General features: G+C 36.5%; 1 protein-coding gene across 3 annotated transcripts; it reads right to left on the reverse strand.

Annotated features, from left to right (window-relative positions):
• Positions 1–1,538: 1,538 nt before the first annotated feature.
• LOC145481134 (uncharacterized) lies at positions 1,539–25,896 on the reverse strand. 3 transcript variants are annotated; one of them, XM_081459528.1, is made up of 11 exons: positions 25,580–25,896; positions 14,905–15,236; positions 13,088–13,813; positions 9,718–10,852; positions 8,870–9,037; positions 8,038–8,183; positions 6,885–7,026; positions 5,864–6,237; positions 4,530–4,728; positions 2,835–3,442; positions 1,539–1,660 (listed from the first exon to the last, which is right to left on the reverse strand). In XM_081459528.1, the coding sequence occupies exons 1-11, from the start codon at positions 25,671–25,673 to the stop codon at positions 1,625–1,627; spliced, it is 3,960 nt and encodes a 1,319-aa protein (XP_081315654.1). In that variant the 5' UTR covers positions 25,674–25,896; the 3' UTR covers positions 1,539–1,624. The 3 variants fall into 3 exon arrangements, with proteins under 3 accessions (XP_081315654.1, XP_081315655.1, XP_081315656.1); XM_081459529.1 differs by lacking the exon at positions 25,580–25,896 and adding an exon at positions 20,634–21,490; XM_081459530.1 differs by lacking the exon at positions 13,088–13,813.
• Positions 25,897–26,640: the final 744 nt, after the last annotated feature.

Raw genomic sequence — 26,640 nt, forward strand, 5'->3', positions numbered from 1 at the left:
ATTCAACAAATAGTACTTTTGTTGTAATGACTTTATTGTAGCTTTACAACAAACTTCTTTATCTGCTCTATGAAGTCTGTTGTAACTCAACAATTCCAAACACAAAATAAAATAACACAGATGTATCAGAATTAAAATACATTCTTCAGTAGCGATATTAACGCTACACAACTTTACAACACCCAAAAAATATGTTTAAGTTATTTGTCTAATTGAAGACTAGTTTTGTCTTAAACTGAGCTTCAACTATCAATTAAACTTAATTGCAAAAAAAGTAAATTGTCCATTGATGATGATGATACAGCTGAAATGAGAAACCAAAATTCTTTCTCCGCGCTATTCCACCATGGAGCGATAATATACAGAAATGATAATATACAACATAAAAACGAACTGAGAGAATTCTGGTTTAACTTATACTATATATATACATCATATGTTACCTATTTTCCGTTGTACAGTAACTAAAAGTGTTTTTTCCCTATTAAAAGTAACTGAAATAAAACTTCCAGTTACATATTAACCCGGTTAACTGAAAAGTGAAAAATGAATTCTCTGAGAAACAAACAAACCAAGTGGTTTAAATATTACGTTAGCGTGCAACAAAAACGCCACTTTGGATTTAAAACAAATACCTTCGTATGGAAAAGATTTGCAGTAAGAAAAGGAAATGTTTTATCTCTTAGAAATTGAATGCACTACGTTTTGGGTTTCAACACATTTTACTTTTTCGTTCACGCATTGCTGAATAATTGCTTAGGAATATTAATAAATGTTGTAAAGTATACTTTCTATTGTTTGACGAACACAGCTATTGGACACGGGGAAATTCCGGTTACAGCCCCGCGGCTTTTGAGTTGGCTTATAACCGAGGCAACTAATTGCCCGAGGGGAAGGTAGCGGGCTTATAAGTGGACTAATAAGCAGGCTACATTGAAACTTATTGATTAGCTTTTTCAATTTGAATCAAAATGTTCTGTGGAGAAAATTGGCTTATACTCTGGGGCCTCGTAACCGGATTTTTTACTTAACCGACATGGGTCTATAACTAGAGGCCGGAAGGGAGCTTATAGCACGCGAATATTACCACGGAAATTTCAAGATAAATTTCACAATCACTTAAAAGGTCCTTGCTATCTCTCTCTCTCTCTCCATTGTGAGCAACAGATATATACATAACACAACAATTTAAACTGAACACTAACGAAGAGATAATACATATATATATATATATATATATATATATATATACTTTCTACACTGTATTACAAACGACAATTCTTCGCATGCTAAAATGTAGTGTAAATACAATACCCTGACGAATGTCGTTAACACAATTGTGTACAAACCAATTGTAAACTTCAGCACGCACTATTCCCACCAAATGGGTTTACTGTAATAGGATTTCTTATGAGAGAACCAAACATGAAGGAAACTTTCCTCTAAAATAGTAATTTTGTCCTACGGGAAAGATGATTGGACTTCCATTTTGAATATCCAAACATCAGCACTCCTGGCTATAGCTATTTTTCAGAGAGAAAATTGAAGTTTCCAATTTATTAAAAATTATTTCTGAAACGGAAATATTCTACCACTCAAGCAGGTGTTTTAGAAGTTCTTGGTTTTACTTTTCACTTGTTTTCTTCATCTGTTCAAAGGCCTGAAAAAATAAAAAAGCATCTATGCATATTACATTGGGCTAGTTTACAAAGTAGGTCCATTTTCATTACCTGCTGATAATTTTAAGAGATACAGAATAAATGTGATACCGAGTGTTGCGTCTATAATACAGGCAACAAATGCACCTCAGTCTGAAGATGATATAGAATTATATCGAAATATTACAAGTACATCAACGATTCCTTGCATTTGTTGCCTGTATATAGAGACAATGCATTTACTCGGTATCACATTTATTCTCTAGGTCCATTTTATTATACGGTATACTTTTTTTTCTTTGTCCTGACCGCTTAGCGACATTTTGACCTGTATATCAACTTTGTTTGTAATTTCTAAGTTTGAAGCTCTTAATAACAAGAGCTTTAAAAGACTTGAAACGCCACGCTCAACCGGTGAGAGTCTTGCATAGTTGCATTCTTGTTGTTTTGATCACCATCGTGGCAAAAAACGCACGTGAAACTTTCAAAAGAATAACTATCAGATTTCGTCCCTGAAACTTAACTTAGGTTGTGTTCACACTTGGTTCGCAAGCACGGTGCATGAGTGCGATTCTCGCTGGACACTAATGTGAACACACCTTTTTTCCACGCGTTTACACCAGAATTCAACTGCAGTGCCCGTGCTCGGGTACAAGGTCTCGACCTTGTACTTGGACACTTAATAGTACTTGGTACTTAGAGTACCCAGTGTCTGAGCGCAACACTGTTTGGTGCCGGTGCCCAGGCATCAGTGCTTTGGCACCAAGTGTGAACACAGCCTAATCCAGTAGATTATAATTCATTTCCAACAACAGCACATTCAGACAGGTCCTTTCTGCATATAATAATAAAAATGGGGCAAATGATGTGCAGTACAAACTGCACCGTTAAGTCGGGTCCGCTTTAAAGTGTCAACTGCGAGTTTCTGATTAAAGGTATTAGAAATTTGTTATGTTTAGAAAACTCACCTGCTCCTTATTGGTCAAGGGTCTAATCTGTCTCTGGATAATTTTACACATCGTAAAACATTTTTCAGTTTTCCTACTGGTTTTAATAAGTCGCAAGAGTAAATAGAAGAATTGCGTTAGGGTTCCTGAGAATGCGTCAGGAAGACTGAAGGTGTTGGGATTACTGCGTTCATTGTACTGTAGGGAACTACACAATTCCACTTCCTACCTTAATCTGCGATAATACGCTTCCTTTCTGTGCAAGTTCCTTTTCAGTTTCCGAAGACGCCGTTGAGGAAACAACCTTAGGTGCTGGGATGTCGACCGATCCAAGCTTACATTCCCTGCTATTTCTTCGTAAAAAAGGCTTGTTCGGGTTTTGAGGTGAGCTCTTTTCAGGAGTCTTTTGGTACCTTAACTCCATCACTTTCAGATTTTTTGTTTCATTCTCAATTTCCAACAGTCTTTTCTTGGCTTTTGCCAATTCATACTGGGACTCGTGGAATTCTGCATCAGCATCTGCCGTAGCTTTTGACCTGGTGGTGGACAAATTGAAGAATATTTTTCTGTCCTTAGCAACTGTAATCCTCTTTTTCAGGTTTTCCATCTTCTTCAAAAGCTCTTCTTTCTCTTTCAGCAAGGCCTCCATTTTCTCGGGATAACTTACATACTCATTAGTTTTTGTAATACGAGGGTCTTCGAAATTCAGTCTGCTTAGAGCGACTAAAGAAGGTCTGTTTTCTTTCACGCTTTGGCCACCCTCCTTCTTGAGCTGTTTGGCATAGCTTTGAAAAGCTTGTTCTGTCTTGTTCAACATTTCCCTTTCCTTGTCAGCCTCTGTAGAAGAAATTTACTTCACTTTAGGCCCAGTCCACACAGAGAAATTTGAAAACGCAGCTTTATTTCTACGTTTAGGCCTTCCGCCCACACTAATCCGTCACGAAAAACGGAGCTTTTCGAAAACGCTGTTCAAACCGGAGGAATTTGGAAACGCCCGAGTTTTTCTCAAACACAAATCCAAAATGACTGGTGATTGTTGCTTTTTCATATTTCTCCGTAGTGTAGACGGAAAACATTTGATGCGTTTTCAGAGTGAAAACGTCGTTTTCAAACTTCTCCAACGCAGTGTGGATGGGGCCTTAGTTTGAAAATTCTCCATCATATTTCATCTAGTACTTTTAACTCCAAGTTAAACGTACTTGTAATGTATGATAGAAGGCAAATAAAGAAATTGAAATTGAATTAAAGAAAACAAAATGTAACACGACTAAAAGCATCAGTCTTTACAAGCGCGTCAGCCCTCGCAATAAAAAAAGAAACTTCATCAAGTTTTGAGCAAGGTATGTAAAAATACGTGTTTCACTGGCACAGTGCAAACTTTGGAGTTTCCCAACAAAGTGTTGTTGTTGTTACTTGTTTGTTTTGAACAAAATGCGAGCAACAAAATAAATTTTGTAACAACTTATAAGGAAACTTGTGTAATCAAGAATTAACTTGTCCAACAAACTAAGATTTGTTAGGCATCAAAAGGTCTTTATCTAACTGCTAGTGTGAAACAGAACACGTTTTCCTTAGCATCTAACATAAACGGTAAACAAGAAGTAAAAAGTACTGTGCAGTCAAAACTAACAAATTTTAAGTGCAATAACAGAGGATAAGAAGAAACATGAGAATGCAAAAAAGCATTTCTTCAACAAAAACGATGAAGTATTACTTTATAAGTATACCAAACATGCATAATGAAAAGCCGAAAGATAAAATAACATTGCTGTGACAGAACTCATGACAAAGACAATGAAGGCTCTATAAAGTTGATATTTTTGTTTACTCGTCTTTAATTTCTATCGAAGTTTATCAAATTTAGATGTAACTTTTACATTATTGTAATTGTAATTACCCGGCAAAAAAAATACACATTGCTTACCTGATCCTGAATCCTTTCGTGGTCGTGTATCGATGTCCCTTCTCTCCACGATAACTTCTTTCTTAGTTATCAGCACAGTCTCCTTTTTAACCTTTGTTACACTGTTTATCTTTTGCTCAGCCTTCGACTCACTTTGTTGATTGTTTTCATATAAATTCTTCTTAACCAAGATGGTTTGTGATACCTCATGTCTCCCAACCTTAAAACGGAGCAAAACAAGAATGGATGACGTTAAATTCCAAAACAAAACATTAAAACAACGTATTCTTACTAAACAAACACTTCATTGCTTACAATAAAATAACGGCGCTTATAATTCATAGACACAGACATAGTATTGTTACGCTGAAAAAAGTTCCTATAATAATTCACTAAAAGTATCTTCTAGGATTGCTTTCTAGAAAGAGGCTCTTAATATACATGAACAAGTTGAGGTACAGGATAACGGTAAACCTTATCTCACGTTTTCAATATTTAAAAATAAATGACACTTCAAATAAGGTAACACAAGCATCTTGTCAGTTGTGACACAGGTGTTAATGGATTTGGCGCGCGTGTTGATCCAAGAGAGTAGTTTCCATGATCTAAATCTCCAGTTGCCTGTTGGATCAAGGCGACTATAAAACTTAATGGTCCAGCGAGTAAATAGGTTAGGTTTTACCAGTGGGGTGGCCTGTGACCCAGCTTGCTATTCCACTTACTAGCCAGTAAAACATTTTAATCTCTAAAAAAATTGTTTCGCGAAATCATTTTCAGGTGTGTTGGTATTAAATGGCTGTAAATGAATACAGGCCAAGCTCACTTTCTAATTATTAGGAAAATAAACTATTAACTAATTAACAGCTACAAAATGTAAGGCTAATTAAAGATTGATCCACACATCACACATACAAACGTCCTTTTATCATTTTACGCCATAAATGAGTAATTGCGTACACACAGATTATAACCGTACATGTGTGCAGTTTTAAAAGTTCCTTACATGTACTTAGTGATTTAAATTTGATTTTGCATTGACATTTAATTTCCAAATTGATTTTTATCTTCTTTTGTTCAGTTATATTCACTATCATCATTACCTGAAACAACTTCATGAAGATAAAACATTTTAATAAATGCAATGTTTCAAACCAAAAACAAATAATTTCATTAACTACAACAACTACATTTGATTTCTATTCTTTCAACAGTATTCTGTATTTACTATTAATAAAGCAAGTCTAGCTGTTAATTTTAAAAGCTATCAGTGCATGTACATTTGTTGTGTATTCATCATGTCAAAATTTCGCACGTTACTTATAACTGTTGTGGTTTATGAATAAATGCTTTCTTACTGGTTGAGAAGCTTCCTCTCCTCTCCGAAGTGCGTCTATTTTCTGTTGAACTTTCAATTCAACTTCTTTTTCCTCATTGCTGGGCTCTCTAACAAGCTGAAGGTACTCCTCAGGTTCCTCTTCAGGCTCCTCTTCGTCATTTATGCCACCATTCTGGACAACAACCTCCTGCTCTTTTGTTTTCTTTTCATCATCTCCATTCAACAGATATTCTGCAGACGACTGTCGGTCAACATAGCTGACCTGCTCAACTTCATCTTCACTCTGGTTTTCTGTAAGAGAGGTTGGAGTATTTTGCCTGTCAAATGTTTTCTTTTTTCCTGTTTTGGTGAGGGTGTCAGCAAGTTTGTGGATTCCAGCAGTCAGTTTGGAACCTACAAAAAAAAAATACAAACTGTTGTGAGCTTGTTTCCTACATCAAATATGTTCCCAATACACGTTCTTGCAACGGATATGCTATTACTGTGAAAAAAATGTTTCTTCAAATTAAAGAGGGCTGAGGACAATATCATTTATTAATTCAGACTACAAATTTGAAACATTAAAGAGAGAGCAACACTGATTTTCTTTGCAATACAAGTCAAACAGACAGCTGTTGGCCATCAAATTAAACAGATTTATCAACTTAGAGCTTGACATACATGTACCTCCACATTCTCAGAGAACAACAACTATATTACATGTAAGTAAAGAAATTTACAGGCATAATTCGACCTTGGAAGGGCTGTCATTAAGTTTTGAGTCACCTGTAACTAAAGTTCTCCACACCCATAGCAAACTTGTTAGTAAATTATATCAACAACACTGAGGCAATCTCACCTGCAACGGGTGTAGCATCAAGGGAAAATCAACCATGCTGGGCCGTAACAGGTGTTACGGGTTACAGCCCTTAATGACAGCCCTGCTTGGGACTACAGTAATACAGTGAATTGATTTACCTACATCCTAAAGATACAAAAATTGCAGAAATCCAGAGAGAAAGAAATTGTTTGCTGTTTTAAAATAAAGATCAGTTACTTACCAGCTTCTCCTTTGTAGACCTCAGCACGTAATGCTATATGGTTGTGCCATGACTGCGGCTTAATTCTCAAGTAATGAGCATTCACAGCCATCTTTAGCATGTTAGTCACTACCGTGTCGGGATCATGATTACCCTGGAAAACCTGCAACCAGAAACAGTTTATGTACAGCATGAACAAATGCCATGAAAAGGCACATAGAGAGTTTCTTTCTAATATGTCAACTGCAAGCTAACTTAGGTTAACCAGAGTGCTATTTAGACTAAGCAGAGTGCTAGTTACGGTAATAGGATTGTTATTCAGGCTAACTAGCTAACCAGCAAGCAAGCCATGCAAGCCAGTAATCCATTCTGGCTCCAAGGCTAACCTCAAGCTAACTAAGTCAAACTCTTTTTGAGGGGGGGGGGGGACCAGCTATTTAGGCTAACAAGTTACTATTAAGCTAGCTAGACTGTTGGTTAAGATAACCAGAATGGCTTGCATGCTGGCTCCCATGACTCGCTGGCTTGCAGTTTGTACAGACCCTTTTAAGGGGAATAGCTTAGCTAAATAAGTTATTTTGGCTTGGAGAAAGTAAGAAAATAAATAAAAACTAAACTTAGTCTTGCTCTTAACACAAGTCAAACAAATATCATAGCTAATCCTCAAACACAATATCATCAGGAACTCTTTGTAAAGATATTGACTTTCAGAATATCTTAACTTTCCTTTAAAAAAATAACTAGTTTAAAAATATTAACTACTTGAAAAAGAAATTACGTCATTTAAAAAAAATAGCTGGGAGAAAATCAACTAGTTGCAACTGAAAATTTTACCCAGATAAAAAACTAACTATAACATCCAGTACAAAGATCCTCTAAGAACCATGCAAAAGTTCAACAGGTTGAAAAAGTAAACCTATGTACCGGTTCCAGTTGCCTCTAATAAACTCTAAGATGATTCCAAACTCATGTACAGAGTACACAATGTCCATTAAGACTAATGTACGCTAAGTCTTACAATAATATTACAAGACAAGTACAATGTTATCTGTTGACATGGCATCTACTGTAGACAGTGAATTATCTTCTGGCACTTCAGATCTATGTTTACTACTGAGCCCCACAAAGCTAAACCAGTTAATGAAAACAATTAAGTTAACAAAAAAAAAATTACCTTGGCTATCCCAAATTCTTTATAATTTGCCCAGTTTTCACCATCCTTGCTGTAAGCAAGTGTGTAAGTCTTCACAAACCAACCTCCTTGGTCTGTGAATCCTGGTCTTCCTTGTGACGCCACTCCACATACCTTAGTTACCTCACCTGAAGACAAAGCAGATACATGGAATTACATGACTTGTACATCCACAACAAATCTGTAGAATGGTTGTTAATTGAGCGTCAAAACCAAAGTAATCAGTCTGGCAAATCCAGTGAGCCAGCCAAAGAACATAGCAAATATATCTAGAGCCCATTTGAAGTGTGGGAAAATGTTTGCACACAAGTCACGACTAATTTTGGTCGTACTTCTCACTGCATGATAAAGAGGTGAGACTTTTTAAACTTGAGAGCAGTAGTCTGTGACCAAAGTAAATGCATATTTCTGTTGATTCTCAGGTGAAAGCTACAGTCTACAATAACTTCCTCCTAAAGCTAACATGCAGGCGTGAAGAGGGTAGATGTAGAGCAGTGTTACAGGTAAGGATGGCACGCAGAGATGAGAGAGATACTGAATGGGGATACTATTTAGCCCATTCCAAAGAACAGCAAATCAGACTCAAAATCACAACTTGTGGTTCTACATGCATGTTCAGAAGAGCTACATGTAAAATATCCTTCCAACGCTCTCATTATTGCTGATTTGTAGCAGTCAGTCAAACCTTCTTGCTAAGAAATGTTATTGTTTTCTGTCTCACTTTTCATGACTGATGTCATTATTAAAGACATCTTTCTGATCTTTACTGATGGCTGGCCAAAACAAAATAATATATAGTTCACTACATTATTACCTAAGTCAATTTGGAGATACTGGTGTTTGTCATTGACTTTTGCGCACCAAGCTCCATCTGATGAATTAAGTCTTCCAGCAGAAGATTTTGAGGAAGTGTCTATAAATGATGATGCTGTGATAGCACTGTCCTCTATGGTGCCATCTGATACACCAGCAGGCATGGGACCTACAGAAAGAATATTGCATCCAGGGTTTTTTTAGATTTACTGAGTACCATGATAATATTATTATAGCCACCACTATACATGTAACTTTGCAATGTGCCGTTGTTTACAAATGAAGTTATCTCCCACTTGTAAATAAAATATACTGCAAATCAAGGTAAATGCTTAATAATTATGTTAGTGCGGGAAGCATGGTGGTTTAACAGTTAGCACGCTGGACTGCAGATCAAATGGTCCAGGTTTGAGCCCCGGCCACGTTCTTGGACAAGATAATTTACTCTCACAGTGCCTCTCTAAACCCAGGTGAATATCATATAATGCTGGGGAGCCTGAGTAACCCTATCATACGCTGGGTAGTCATTAAGTTTTGAGTCAAACATTGCCTTGGTCTTCCCACCCATAACAAACTTGTTGCTTTGTGGCTGAATTATATCAAAAATAGGCAAGTTCAACCGTAACATCAAGGGCTCACCAAGGAGACTCACCCGTAACAGGTGTTACGGGTTATGGCCCTTAACGACAGCCCTGATATGCTACCATCTAATCTAGGGGGAGTACAAAGACTCCCAAACTGCACTAAGCTCTGGTCGTCTGGACCACTTGGCCCAATGCAATGTGTCATTTAATTATTTTAGATATATAACTGTACAAATTGATTAACCTCATGTAGATGAAAACTGACCTTTGCTTGCTTTATCGGTGGGCTTGTTCTGAACACCAGCAGAGGTGCTGTCCAATTTGCTAGTAGTACTAACCCCGTCCCATTTGATTACTTTGTCGGCATGTGCCACTGAGCTGGATACCTCCTCATAAATCTCTTCACTCTCCATTAAATTATCACCGTTCTCACAGTCTGCTTCCCCCTTTGTTCCTTCTGGGCTTCTTGGAGGTGGCAGTTCAGGTGGAACCGGGGGAAGAGGCCCCAAATCTAGCTGACTTGACGATGGAGATGCTGGTTTAAAATTCTCAGCCGTAGTAGCAGTTGAAGGTACAACCTCCATGTAAAAATCTTCCTCTTCTGCTTCATCCATGCTTTGATTGTTACTTCCTGAGTGAATTTGTAAACTAGGTTTCTCTGTTGCACTGGATGTCATCTCTAAACCTGGAGAAACTACAGGAGTAACATAATCATCTTCATCGTCTTGCTCGAAAACTCCTGAACTTGTATCTGTTGGTGATACAGCAAGTTTAATGAAACCAGATTCTTTGAGGAAAGCTTTTTTCCAACGTTCCCAGTCTTTTGCACTCTTAGCAAGGAGAGTAAACTGTGTCAATCCATCTCTAAGTACATGAATGGCAAGCTTGCTTCTTTCTTCTTCTCCAGCTTTAATTTCACATCCGTCCAAGTCAACCGTTATATCAGGGTCATCATCTTTAATTGTTTTATAACAATGCAGCTTCTTTTCTCTGATCAAGAACCACCGTTTAGCAGTCTCATTTGCCTTGTACGCATACCCTGCCAAGGCAACCCCATCCTGGGGACTGGAGAAGAGCTTGTCCTTCTTTGCTTTTTTCTTAAGCCAATGAAAGAACTGTTTCTTCTTTTTAGCTTTCTGTTGTACTGGCTGTGACTGAGGGCTTGGTGGAACACCACCCTCATCTGAAGAGCCTGAATCAAATTCATCCGTAGCGAAGCCATCATCTTGAAATTCTTCGCCTGAAGCCTTTAAGTTTGCTACTGCTTCGTAAACATCATCACCAAACTGCCCTCCATCAACTTCATCTGGTCTTCTTGGTAGTGCAGGAAACGGTTTTTTGTCAGGTCCATTTTCCAAAGGCTCTGCATTCACATAACTTACCGTATGATTGTCTTCACTCTGTAAAAACAAGCAAAGTATGTTCATATAAATCTAACTAGGGGAACACAAATGTAAATGCTACTTGCTTGACCATTCATCTCCATTACAATGTAAATGCTTTGTTATTAGTTATTTCTACAGGCCGTTCAATAATTTCAAAACAAACTGGAATGTAGGAATTAAAATGCAAGACAATACACAAATATAATACACATCGACAAATGAGTTAAAATTAATGTGGAACATGAAGTAGCTGAACAAATACATTTGAAACATAACATAAGTACAGATACAATTTCTGATAGCTTATACACAACAAGATTAATCTGCGATGTCATTATAAAACCAGTTTGAGACTTAGATTAAGAAAATTGAATTACATCTTAATGATATCACAAGATCTGCATTTAAAGTTGTCTCTTTCAGTTCAATAAAGCAGATACAGTACAAGGAAAAACTGGTTCCTTACAAAACAACAAACTTCTTTCCACCATGCACGCACCATCTTCTTTTCTCTAAAATACTTATAACAATGGTAATAATATTACAAAAATACTGAATTTTGGTGACAGTAGTCTCACCACCAAAGCATATCTCATATATCCTATCAAAAATATTTCCAAATATCACTTCAAGCTCTGGGAGTGAGTAAATTCAATTAATGCACATACACGTAGGCTGATAATGAACCTATGGAAATAGGCAACAAATTTTGTGAGACCAGCCATTCCTGAAGACAGCACTCAACCTTTCAAATGTTATGTAAAGAAGCAAACAATCATCTAACGAATTCCTCCTTAAGACATCAACATTTTTCACCTTCCAAAGTGTGACATTTGCATGTAATTTACCCCAATACAGAAATTTGATATTGGAATCATTCTAATTACGATAGCATTTCTCCAGACATGTGGCTGGACGCTGTGGCAACGCAATGATTCTTGGAATCAGTAAATCTTATGAACTAAATACGCTTCCGTTATTTTTGGTTTGTGGGCACACCTTCACACCTTTATCCCAAAATATTAGGACCATCTTGTTGGTTTGTGCTACAGATGTAATAGATGCTTGTTATTGTTAGTTCTGTACACACAATGAAAATCAGTGGTTAAATCAACAAAAGGTTTTGAACCATTCAAGACATACATGTATAACAATGTTGCACTGGAGGTACTAAATATTGCATTCTTGGCTCAGTATCCATCACTTAACAACTAAGGAGAGGTTTAACCAATATCAGTTCCTTCTGTACATTCACCTCCACTCATCTTAGGTGTCATTTTGATGATATTATTGCATACTGTTAACTTATTAATGATCTTTACATTATGAAACATGTCCAACCAGATGGACTGGCCTATCAAGTTCAAACTGGTAAGTGACTTCAAAACTGCTCACGACAGTAAAAAAGTTTAACAGTGACAGTAGATAAATTGTTTCATGTAGGTGAAATCAAGGAATCACAAATCAGCTATCAATGTTAACCCCGAGGCAGGAGGGGGGGGGGGGCCCAAGGCATATGCAGGGCATTTGACTTAATTGCCTTCCCCACCGGTGGGAATTTGACTAAGAGTCTGGGCCCTAGATTGAGGACATTGGATTTTTTTTTTGCGAAGAGGAATGGAACTACATGTATATCTCTGTCCCGCCTTCTTAAGATAGTTTTTGTGGAGAAGAACATGGGTGTAATTTTGGAGGTAAGAACTTGTTTTGAACAAATAAAACAACTACTTCTCACTATTCACTTTCAGTATAAATTGACAGAACAACTCACTTTATGGAGATTGCGCTAAGGTGGGGATATTATTTTGATCTACGTTTACCAATTTTGGGGCCATACAGTAAAAATTCTTCTGAAATTCAAATCCCTCACATCCCTCCCCTCAGGCTTAACATTGCATGTATGATAGATGCAGTAGAGATGATAAAAAGAGGAATTTAAAGTTTTAAAGAGGGCTATGACTTTCAGTTTGAAATCACTTAAAGGCAACAGCTTAAAACTTCCTTCTTAAAATATCTTTCGAAGTTACTTGTCATGCGTGATATTTTTCTTCATTTTGGTCTAAAAAACAAAACCCAGAGTTGCAGTTCTCTTATTTAATAACTCACAGCTTTATTTAAGAGAAGCTAAACACTGCCCTTTAAGAATTATTTAACAGTTAAGAAAAGAAGAGTTAAATTCAATTTAAATCATCATTAGTAATCCTGGTTATATCAAAGATTTATTTGATTTATACAGTTAGTTCCCTTTACCTTATTTAACCCAGAAGAATCCTTGTGCAACTGAGAAGAATCAGGTTTAACTTCTGATTTTAAAGGGTATAGGGGGGATTGTTCTTCATCACCAACAGGCTCTTCTTCTTCCTCCACAATTGAGTGCATAAGAGGTGCTTGTGGAACAACAGAGAATTGTTTTTCACTTGAATTTGTAGCCAATCTTTGAGAAGATGAGTGTTTACCAGCAGATGCTGCTATTGTGAGAACTTTCATCCACTCTTTAAGTTCATCATTATTAGAAGCCACAAAAACCCAGGGTGCCATGCCAGACTGCGTGAGTCTGAACACAGGAGTGCGCAAAAGTCGGTCATCCAGTGAGATCTGACAACAAGGCATGATGAGAACATCATATGCCACTTCATCTGGATCTTGTGAAGGAAATATGCACAGGTGTTGATCAATAAGAACACACCACCAGAGTTTTTCACTGTGCTTTTCTTTAAGGAGTCCTGCAAAATCTGGCTCTGTCAAGTCCTCAAGGGAAATGTCAAACAAAGCCGCACTGTCTCTCTTGCGACTCTTTCGTTTATTGACAGGAGAATGATTAGAAGCGTTTAGTTCAGTTGGTGTATTTACGCCTAAGTTATTGCAACTGTCATCATTGTTATTGTCTGATTCATCTTCCTCTTCTTCAATTGGATGGTAAATAACAAGTTCACGTAAATCGTTTAGGTTTATTTCCTCGCGATCCACATAACAACCCTGTTTATGTTAGAAGTTACAAGAAAGAAGAGTAAGACATGTTAATAAGGTCAAGTTTTGAAATTTAGGAAGGAATTAATATCATGATAAGACCATATAGTACAGTCATAAGTTTGGTTTGTTAAGTTTTTGTTTATTTCGTGTCAATGTTTAGCTACTAGTTAATAAGATATATGAACAAAACACTTACCAATGCTGAACCATTGAAAGTCAAAACTTTTAGAATTTACTGACATATACATCATGTAATATTACAAGATGTATATATGTATTTGAAATGTACTGCTGACCATTGATTAACATTGAATTTTGCTGGTTGGAGTACAAGTCAGAACTTTCTTCAATGCCAAAGGCTATTATTTTTAATTATTTAATTTATTCATGAATACACTGGTTTCCAATGTGGTAACTTTCATTAGTCGTCAAAACAATAATTTTATTAGCCACAGGAACAAAAGTTAAGGAACTGAGGTTAATGTCTTGTAAAATTGGAGGTTAGCTAACATACACAATTTCATTTAACATCATTATGTTATGTATAATTTTTTTAGAATAATTAGATCACAAATTATAACAAAAATTTAAGGCAATTGTTTATAAAATAAGTTCCTTTGTTTCACTCTTCTTTAACATTAACTGTTGTTAAACAGTTCAGTTTGAACAGTTTCCTGTTCCCCTTATTTCAAGGGGTTTTCCAGTAGTGTTTTAATGGACCGGTTAAACCTCATTAGCACATTATATATAATTAGGCAATTCTATTATCAAGAAACTATGAAGCGTGGGCAGATCATAAAATTGTGATCTAATTTTCATTGATATTCAAAAGCTAATGGACCACTGCACAGTAATCAGTAGTTTTTATTGTGATTGATCCCGAAAGAACAAGAAAGACAATGACCTGTTTGAAAATTAAAAGGTACAGTAGTCAAAGATGGCCATTTTAGTAACTGAAATAATTATATCTGTTCAATGACAATATAATAACATGTACAATACAACCTTGTTAGTTTAACCACCAACATATTTCCACAAACATTTGGCCCTACAATGTTTCAAACAGATCAAAGTAAAAACAAAATAGAAATGCAAACCTTTTTTGTTCTGCTTGCTTGCCAGGTTTCTGAATTCTCAGACTGGCCACAACTGGACATGTCTGGAAGAGATTCACTGCGGGGAATCCCCTCTTCACTGATACCATTGAACTCATTGGTTTCATTTAGCGACTGGCTTGAAAGTGACAATCCAGCATTGAGAAGGCTGCCATCCTTAAGATTATTGTTCTTCATGTTGTTCAAAGAATTATTCATTCCTTCCACAAGGGTGATACATTCTTTTCTATGAGCGTCAGCCTCACAGCTGAGAGATTCCTTCAGCAAAATGTTTTGAAGGAAAATACTCAATTTAGAAAGTCCTGTCTCAAATTCTGTGAAGTAGAAAGCAATAACACTGGATCAGGTGAAATACATATTTACATACTAGAGTAACTATGTGTAGATAGTACAGTATGTACATGTAACATGCTTATCAGTGGGAAATTGAGGGTGCTTACAAATACTGTTGAACCCTGCCTTACTGCCGCCCTGTTAATGTGGTCACCTTGTTGTTGTGGCTCATTGTTGACCAGATTAATGGGGTTCTACTGTATAGCATTTAGCCACCTATTTTGGAAATGATGAACACAAAATTTTCCACAACTGCTTTGCAAACTTTTCCACAAATGTTTTGCAAAATTGTGGTCAATTACCTCCTGTTGCAGAGATCTATATCCTGGCTGGAAAAATTGCCGAACATACCATGTTTACTCAAATAAGTGCCACCCTCCAATAAGCAATGCATTTGGGATAAAAAAGTTGATAAGCACCGCCTCCAAATAAGCACCTGGCTCTAAAAATCCAATACAAAGCAAGTCTAACACAGCACTGGAAATATATTTTCACCAAAAGTGACTTCAGTTCAAAATGATTATATTTCACTGTGTGCCCATTAAGTTCTTTGTTTAAGGTTCTTGCAATACATAGTTCTGTTGTGAACATGAGGAGCTTTAGTCAAATTAGAGTCCAAAAAAATTCACTGCAGGGATGATTACAAAATTGTTTGGTTGCGTCAATCATTACTTAGATATGAGATAATTATATTGACACTTGCACTCAAAGGTGTTTTCTCAAAATGACATTTTCTGTTTCATGTTTTAGACATTCAAGTCTTTATACATCATGTCAAATAAACAGAGGCCTGCTAGATTAAATTAATATAGAAAAACTGCGAAACAACATCTGTAACCAATTAGCCGTCTCTAACGAAATTTCAAACACTAAACATTGTGGCTGGATAAGGCTCTCTTTAACACTAAAACTAGAACCAGGGCCAAAATTTCAGAAATTCTCAGCATGTCCATCTTTTTATACAACACTGTTTAGAAACCGAAGCGGCCACTCATACAATTTCAATACTGACAATTACACCTGCAGTCTCCCTAAGAACATCAATAAGTTAAACACCATTTGCTACTTTTGCATGTATTTCTGCCTTGTTTGTTCCTATATCCCTTATACTACATGTATTACTAACAGTGGAAAGGACAATCTGTACATTATGTATTAAGTGGTTTGTCAATCAAATACACACTTCTCATTACAAAACACGAAACTTTCAATAGTATTTCCTTTACCTGACTTACGCTGATTATATTCTTGATCAAAACAAGCATTCGCCACTGTCATCAATGGATACAGAGGATATTACACGATAGTGTGAGGGTCTGAGTTATACCTTAAATCTTCGAATCAGTGCTTCCCCTGTAATAAGCACCCCCTTCAAAAAGTGCCCCTCCTATCAGCCAAAATTTAAAGTAAGTGCCTCCCCTCTCCTGTTATAAGGAAGGAGTACTGAGACAACAGAGAATGTATAGTATTGGTCGTGCTTAATCACAAGCAAGTGATTATCGACTCATTCAAGCACTGTACATTGACCATCGCAATGGATGGTAGAGAAGTTCCACTATTCATTGCCTGAAGCCTTGCCAACCTGGCACAGCAGGTCTAGACCAGCTAATTAAAGGGGTTATATATTACATAGTTGTTCAAGACAGACAGGATCCGTCTGAGACTAATCTGAGGAACTGACACACAATTATTACAAAAAAAGCTGTTCATATCTGACCACGATTTTGGAAAAATTAAATAAGCAGCCCCCTAGACTAAGTGCCTCCCTCGAATAAGCGTCCTCTGCCTTGTCCTAAATTTGAAATAAGCGCCTTGCAGGGCTCTCATTCAGGGATTTACAATATTTTCCAGTGGAAAAAATGGGTGCAGCAAGTGAGTAAAATAACATCATCAATACCCCCACTAGTGAGGATATGGAAAATTCACTACTCGGATCCCAGATGTACAGTTTCATACAACGCTGATTACTTGCTGTGTTATTGGTATTTTATAGTGAACGAGTGCAGGTGAATCATATTTTTACAACCTCCCTTAAAACAGACTTAATCTTAAAAAATAAAGGAATATTACAATTAGCAATAACTAGTATAAATGTTAAAATGGGTCTTACGTGATTTTCTAAGAGCTAATACACCCAATATATTTTTAATATTTTGCACCTAGCAAAAGTTGATATATATGAAAAAAATATATAGTACTTTGTTTTGGTTAAACTATAAACCATTAGCTTTTTAGCAGACATAAAATTCATTTATTTATCATGAGAAAGTATAGAAACAATACTGCTTAAGATATTAACAAACATTCTTAATAGTCCACATTCAAAAGATATACATGCACTGACAAATCTGCATGCTGCACGTGTTGAAACACCTTAACAGGGCAATAACGTTTTAAGGAATTAGCATACAGCTGAATTTCCCTTTTAAGTTAGAAATATGGCATATTATATAGTTGTTAACATGAAACAAATAAACACACTTATTGTAACCATACAGCAAATTTGTTACAAGCCTGAAATCTACTTATACATGTGTCCCTCAGGAAACGATACCTTTTACTCATAAAAGAAATGCTGGTAGCCATGTAGCCATCTTGCATCTTACATAAACGGGAGAAGAACCATACTTGCAAACACATTTATTATTTATTATTTCTATTTCTACACCTTAAGAAAAGTGATTGAAATGTTGATAGCTTTGAATGATTAAAGAGCCCTAAGATTGAAATCAATTGTTAACTTGGGAATTTCACAAAATAACAGTTATGTTTTCAAATAATTAAAATGAAAAAGAATCTGAAACATGTTTGTTGAATAAATATTAAGAAAGAACAGTATCTTCTGGTCATTATTTCAAGAGAAATATTCACAGATAATTTAACAAGAAATGCTGCTGCTAGTCAATAATAAGATAAAGAAGTAAATATACAGGTTCCTGTGAATTTTAATTGTAAACAGAAGCTAAATCCCCTAAAACATAATAAATACAAATAAAATACATGTATGCATCCCAAGTTCCCAAACCAATTGAAATGCATTGATTTCATGCAAGGTGTTAGAAATTATTATAATTATGGTCCACAAATATTTCCAAAAAACTGGTCATCAATGACGTATGTTCTAAAAATAGTAAGCAAACCTCAATATGATTTCCACAAAACTGAAATATGTAAGAGCAAGCATGTGACCACAATAATGATATTTTATGACGCTGTTTGATCAACATTCTTTCTTGATGCCTAACTTGTCATTTCAAATCACAAAAATTTAATTTGCATTTTTTCGTCATTGTTCAGTAAGCAACAAGGCAAAGTTTTCATCTGGGAATTTCAATTATAATTGACCCATAAAACTTGGACAAGTAAATAATATTTTGAATGACTTGTGTTTTCAGAAGACAAATGGAACTCATAAAACAAAGAACAAGGCGTGCATGTGTTTGAGCAAAAAACTTATTACATTTACTATTTACTGCTTAACTGGTTGCTAAGAGACAGAGCACAACAACCTTTAAATTCACACCTGCGCATTTCTCATACTGCACAATTGATATTCTAATGAGCTTGACAACTATTTGCTGTTTGAAAACCAATATTTCTCGAAATACCGGTAGTTGATATTTTTTCTTTACTGCATTAACAAATGCCTCTTTTTCAACACACTGTGCAGAGCTTTGCAGTATTTTATAATATATATACAATGTTTATTTAAGGGTTTCAAAAAAGATAAATTTGCCTGAAAGCATTAGTCTGGTCGAGAAGATAACTGATCTAAATTTCAAATTTAAATAATTTCCGCGTTCACCAGTTTATGTCCCCTAAGTTTGTAAAAACCTAAAAGAAAATGTCAAGAATTGCCACCCTATGTTTTAACTTTACTTTTAGTATAAAAAGAACTATTTACAAAAGTTCAAATACAAAAATTTGAGTGCCACTTCGTTTTCGTTTGGTCTCGACTCGTCCCACTTGCTATTTCCGTACATCGGCCTTTGAATTGATTTACCGGATGAATTGAACGAATAAAATCTTATAATTACAGTTTGCATTTCGATATGACTACACATCCGACGACACTACATTGACAATACAGAAAATTACGCTTCTTCAAATAATATCCTTTTTTACGCTACAAAGATACGCATTTCATATTGCGGCCTTGAATGTTAAATAGACAAAAGAAAAGTAAATCTGATAAAATATCTTCTTCAAATATTGATTCACAGTACTGCCGTATTCTTTCGTAACTTCATAAAATAATATTTTAGGCCTTAGGGAGTCTGTCGACTAATAAAGCAAAACTTTTCGCAGAATCAATTTAACATTTGTTTCAGCTGGCGTTTTTAGCGAAAAACAAATGAAAGACGCTAGTCTGGCGAAGTGATGTGAAAAATTACGACAACGACTCTAATGAGAGTTTTTTCAGCGTCCATGACAAGATTTCAAAAATACTACACCGTAGATGTGATCCAGTCAGATTAAAATGTCGTTTAGACGAAATAAGGATCAGGTTTTCAGAATAAGACAGCTATAATGGGAGTAACTTACTATAAGCCGGTGATATGCAAATAAATCGGTACCATATTCAATACAAGCCAAGGAGACGAATATTATTATGTCTTTGAGCATAAAACAGCAGCATCTAAGCTATTGGAAGTAGAATAAATCACTCAGTGTTGTTCTGTGCATCTACGCGGGTGTCAACGACCAGACTGTGGGTTAAGTTCGGAAAGGGAAGCCTCTCTATTCTTCAACTGCGCGTTAATAAATGGTTGCTTTAGAACTAAACTGAAATAATTTCCTCGTTGGTTTTGACAACTCGATCATGTCAGTTTAATATCAACTGTAAAGTGAAACATTCAGTTTCAAATTTCCACGTGTGGAAAAAATCGAGAAAGCTGAGACGCATAGATCACACATCAAAATATTGAAAGATAATTTAAAACACGGGAAACTTTCGTTGTTCAAATTGCGTAGTTCACGCTGTTGAAAGTGTACGTAAAAGTGAATAAGTCCTTCGCTTCGGTTCAATGATATATAAACAACCGTTGTGAGTCCAGCACAATATTAATAAGTTTTGGCATCTTTAATCTACTATTTCAAAGTTTGGTGCTTGAATGAAAACCCTGCTGGAAATCCTACAAATATTCGAGAGCCATGCACAAGCCAAGGAAAAACCTACTTAAAACCCAATGACTGTATTTAATTTTATAATGCTCAATCGAGCTCGCGTTCAATGCTCCTTCACACTTCTAATTAAAAACCCTAAAATCGCGATCACAGGGAATGTTAGAGGTCGTGTCAACACACAGTGGAATACTTGCCAAATCCAATGGTTCACACATTAAGACGACAGCCCTTTTACAACTAGGATCACTTACCTACAAGTACCTCCGCAGATAGTTCAACCATGGTTGCAAACGTCTTTTCGACGACGACGGCTGTCGGCTGTTTAGGGTTGGCTGATTTTTAACAACACCAACATTGAAATATCGCGCCAGCCGCTTCGAAGTAATCACCCGAGTCGAAATCTCTCCGAAAATTCACCTTGTTCACTAATCCAGAGAACTAATTCACGAGCGCAGTTCATACACTTTAATAAGCGATCAGACAGATCAACTACACAGAGCAGAGCTGACTTCGTTTGGAGATGAGTCCCGAGTGATTTTCAGCAGGGGTGTTACCTGTTCCATTAATTAACCCCGAAGAGAGTGGGCGACATTCTTGAGGGCTTACATTTTGTGTTTTGTCCAAAATGATTGGTCTTCAATGACGTCTGATCTCACAAAACAAAATAACTGTCACACCACACTGAAAACATGACGTCATTGTCACTTAACGTGACAGTTTCCACTGAATTACTGAGACGATTCCGTGAATTTCCAACAAGAAAGTTTTATTATCGCGTGTGAAAAACTACTCAGAGAACTTGATAAGTAGCAATTATGTAAATGAAAACCTAACTTTCTCAAATAGCCGACTTCCCTGTAAACTTCGGGCCTCCTTATAAGGGAGGGTTTTGTTTATATGCGGTGAATCGGTACAAAGATAAACAACAAAACAGGAATTACGTTCTGGAGTCTTTCTTTGCGGAATGTTTGTTTGATCATCGCATTGCATTCCTTTTATTCAAAAGATTTGAGAGAACAAATCACAGTTTAAATCAAAAACGAGGAACTCGGTCTATTTAAAACCATTGCACAAGCCGGTAGATCTAATACTAAAATTTTCCTGAAAGGTAAATTACAACGTCCACGCCACCACGCGCTTGAGTAGTTGAGAGATTTTTTTCTGCTCTGAAACTTAATATCTGCACAATTCTGCTTGAAGTAGTTTGCAATGAGGATTATTTATCTGATCACACAATTGCTTAGCGCCAGATGCCGCAGGACTTCTCCAACATGGTCAGTAAGCCTTGTGTGTGTGTTGACCTGTGTTGCATTAATTTCATGGCAGTTGATTTAACCACCGATTAGCTATCATTAGCGCTTTGACCCCTTTTCGTCGGACCACCATATATTTGTCAGTCCAATCAATCAACATGAACATTTTTGGCATTTAATTTAAAACTATATGTATCAAGCTCACCACCCGTAAATTGCGCCAAGAATGTTTAGCACAGGAAAAGGAAATTGTTATATTTTTAACTTGGGATACTATGCCAACAACATGAAATTTAATAGCTATTGTTTATAATACCTACGTACAACATACTTGACGAAATGCTTGACCTTTGACGTCACAAGATTCTAGCGAGTTAAAATAAGGTTACCCCAGCGTAATAACTACTGACCAGAGAACAGTGATGTTCAATACCAGTTGTTACAAAATGTATAAACTAGCAATTTGTAATGGCAAAATGAGCGGAAGAAGTCAACCAGCCACAAGTTTGGAAATGCCTGTGCTCAAACGGACATGATTTGCATTTCAGAGCACGTAGTTTCCCAGATAATAACAGTTTCTATTCAAAGCTTTACAATTATCACACTTGTTCTGACACAATAGGAACTGCACCTCACAGTTTATCTATTTGACCTCTCTATTGTGTACAAAGTTATCAAAACTACAAATTAAAACAAATTACAAGAGGAAAGAACAATGATTTATATTTCTGTATATTTGCCATAATTTGGACAGTTGTTTTGTGTAACTTACGGGAAAATGCATAAAAATACCAAAGAAGCAGTCGTCCTTTCGAGGTGACATAGTATCGCGCGCAGTTGAATATAAATTTCCAGCCTCCATTTAGGCTAATTTTTGTCTGAGATTTTGTAACGTCTACTTCTTGTCTTCCGTAATGCCCTTACCGGAACACGCAAGGCTACAAAATATAAGTGTGCCAGTGTGAAAATAGTTCAAGACTTGTTACTGAAATCTGTCGCCAATATTATGGTCCAATATCGCTGAGGGTCCGCTTAGACAGGAAGGAAGAACCAAACTAAATATGGCGAAGAAGAACCAAAAATATGACGAGGAAGAACCAAAAATATGACGTCATTATTATTTAGCAGAACGACCATTTTGTTTTGTGTCTTCCACTAACTGCACAAAAGGCATGTTTACATTGCTTTAGTTGGAGAACTACTCACTATGGTTGTTTAGGAATTAAACGCTTAACTCTTTTTACGTTTGTGTTCCCGGAAAATTGCTGAACATGAGTCACGTATTTAGCCATTTTACAGGATGTTGCTCTTTGTACAATGAATCCGCAAAAGCTAAAATGAACAGCTAAAACAGGAATTTTCACGTTTCTGTTTATCATGTTGCATTCCTCTCATCAAAAAAATCTGAGACTTAATGCAACTGTTCTACCAATGTGTCGATTAATATAAAGATAATTACAAACTTATAGATAGAGAGAAAGCTACCCGGCTATTTTAAATATAATTTCTTCTATAGTGCTAACACTGAAATAACCGCAGTTTTAGATAATTGGGAAGGTTGTCTCGACCACGGTTTAGGTTGTGGTAGATTTCACAGCTTAAAGGCCCAGACCAGACTAGCGCATTTATAAAAATATCAGTTTCCGTCTCAAACGAAGCAAAATAATTTCGCCCACGTTAGCGCTTTTGTTTTGTTTATACCCGTCCTGAGTAATGCGCTATCATTTGAAAAGAATAGTCTTTAATGCGTTTTCGCCCATCGTCCACACTAAAAAAAACATCTGGAAACGCTGATGGAAAGAAAGTATTTCACGCTTTGTTCGTCACCGTTTTCACCTGTCCACAGAAGAAACAGAGTGTTTTCAGAATAATGCATTTTGTGGAGACTCCACTTTTGAAACAATTTTCAAACGGGCGTTTTAGTGTGGAACTTGTCAAAAAGAACGCGTTTTCAAAAAAACGCATTAGTGTGCTCTTGGCCTTGGAACTCGAATGAAACCACCGGCTTTACTGCGCACTGACTTCAACGGAAATAGGCATACTCTGAATAAAAACAAATATGTCCCATATCACTGCTGTCGGCGTCATGTGATTCCATAGCTACTCGAGTTGAATTGAAGAAATTATTGACGGAATTAACGAAAAATAATTTTACTTGGGTAACCCAAATGCGCGAGAAAACTGAATTCAAGTTTCAATACTCAAAAGGAAGAAAATGCAAGACAAGATTTTCTTGGAATAGCAATACAATTCAATTTTTATTGCGGAAAAGAAAACTGCTAAGCCAGGTCCAATAATAAGCCGTCGAAAGGTTTTTTTGGAATCATTACCAAGGACCTAAATATTTCACGACGTATTAGTCATCTTTTTCAGCAGCGTGTAAAATTATCTTTATTTCAAGGAAACCACAAAGTGGGTAATTTATCACACAATAGTACGTAAAGAATAATGATAAAGGAACAAGGAAGCTGAAGATTGGGAAAGATTAAGACGGATATACAGTTTTATACGTTTTTCAGGCTTCTCTTGAAAAGGAGCCTGCCCAACTTCACCATACGGTTTTGCACACGGAGCAGGGACAGTTGGAGACTGGATCAAGTGAATATGAGAAGCCGGGATTTTAGATTCCCAGGATGGAGACTGGGAAAATTAGGTCTGGAAACAGAAACAGAATCTTGGCATAATTCCGTTTTACTTGGTACGGAAACCCGGAAATTCGTTTTTCATCCTCTCCCCTATGGTGTATGTCGTCCTTGTCACAATGTTGTTCTTTCGGAGATTCTTACTCTTTCAAAACAACTTGAAATCGGTTGGGAATCGCCCCAGCGGGGTGGGAAAAGTAAAATATGATCGGTGAAAATGTAGTTTTTGGCCTGATTCGACCCATTTACCCGTGTAGAAATTTTTTTTTTTTTTTATTTTAGAACTGAACTTTTAGTTTCTATGGAAGAACGCCCAGATTAGAGGAATAAAAAAGAATTTTGAAGGTGATTACGACCGCACAATATATGCGACTATATGCCAATTTTATGTCCGGATCATGAATGAGACACTAACACAAAATTTATAAACATTCTGGACTACGAAAGGTGGTGTAAATACGTGGTGTAAATATTCATTCAATATGTAAAACAAAAAACACATTAGGCGTACTTGAAAATAAATCGTTCATCAAAAAAATATCTGAAAGCCATTTCAGCTGACCACAAATGCACCTTTTAAGGTTATATTTTTTTTCTTTTCTCTTTGTTTTTAAGACTCTTAGATCCAGTGGCAATTATTTAACCAACACAGTAATAGTATTCCTTTTACGGGTGATTTTTAGTCAGCGATTACTCAAAGAGCCATTCCCTTAGGCAAGCAGATGTTTACAACTCAAATAATCTTTGGACTTCTAATGGCCTTCAGCCACATTTTACGAATTTTAAATGCCAGGCGAGGCGTAGAACGTAAATTTAAAGGTTAGCATTTACCGCTGAAGTGTTCTGACTTCGAGCTGATCCTTGAAAAAGAATGAAAATGAAACTTTGTGTATTTGGCATCAAAATTAATCGTGGACAAACTGTGTTGTGATCACTGATCATAAGGAAACAATTCGTATCAGCGGATCATTGAAGCCTGTTTTATCGGGAGACAGTGTTCGGGGATTTGCCGGAGTAAATGGTACAGGAACAAGCACTAGCCGGGATATTAATTGACGGACACAGAATGGAAGAAAAAGCATCTTCACATCAAAGCAATTATTTCTTGAGGTAACTAAATAAGACATTTTCATCGTTTGCTACAGATCTGGTTTGTTTTTCCGATTAATGCAAAGCTTGGCGAGCAAACAAGCTTTCCCTTCCGCTAACAACCGATGGAGCGAGTTACGTTCTTTGTGTTTAGCGAGACCCCGTACGAAGATTGCGGTCGTTTTACACAATTCTAAATCGTTTTCATCTTACCTTTTATCTTTTGCCTTCTTTTTCTGCCACCTACTGGATTTTTCTTTGAACTTTCCACTAGAAGTTCTGTTTTATTTTCTGGAATGACGCTCATTAGGCCATTTCACCTGCATCTAGTTGCGCGAAGGCTGATGGGATTGAAACTTGCCGCGACATCTGCGCGACTGGACGCGGCTGACGTTTGGCGGGAAATATGGTGTTTTGTTTTGTTTTTTGCTTTCATATATAAGAAGTCTTCTACTATTTCATGACTAAGCTTATATCTCTCCATTTATATGAACGCTTGACAATATTTCCAAGGCAACTTCGTCATATTTTATACACATCGCGCAGAATGCCGCGACATATCCGGGACTTAAATGTAGAGTGCGCGCGAAATTTAATTATTAATTAGGCTGCCGATGGTTAAACAATAAAGAAAATGACCAGAAAATGGCCGACTACGCATACTTGTTTAGAGTTTACGTGCTTCATACTTGTGTTTCGTAGTGGTTATCATATGGCTTTTGTAGATGAGACATTGATAGAATAAAGGAGACATTTTTTGAAATCTTACGAAAAGTGGATTTAGTCGTTTTCTTTTCCTGAATTTGGTCCATTTGAGGGAAAATATTATATGAGGAAATATTTGGAGGAAGAATTTTACTCCTTCAAAGTGCCCTTCTTAAAGGTTATCATACGGCTTTGAATGTATGTTGTTAAAGGAAGCTTTATGCCAAGTTTTAACCGAAAATAATGTTTCGAAGTGGTCGTTCTGCCAACTTTCGAACACTCGTAACGATCTTTCAGCCTTCGTTCGCCTCGGAGACTAGAAGAACAATAGAGCGAAACTCTTTTGAATTTCCCGGCAGAATATTAATATATGCCAAGCTCCGCCTCCACAAACAATAGGACACACGCCGACGCTATAAGGCATTGAAATTGAGAGGTGATAAAATGTATCACTTAACCATCGTATTTAAAGTAACGCTTTGCGCGAGTTGCAATAAACGAATTTTCAGCATGTCATCTGTGCAAGAAATGCCCCCTTGATTTCGTCGAGAGACTATGCGCTCAACTTC

Source organism: Orbicella franksi, chromosome 3 (assembly GCF_964199315.1).
Source record: "Orbicella franksi chromosome 3, jaOrbFran1.1, whole genome shotgun sequence".
Taxonomy (NCBI): Eukaryota; Metazoa; Cnidaria; class Anthozoa; order Scleractinia; family Merulinidae; genus Orbicella; species Orbicella franksi.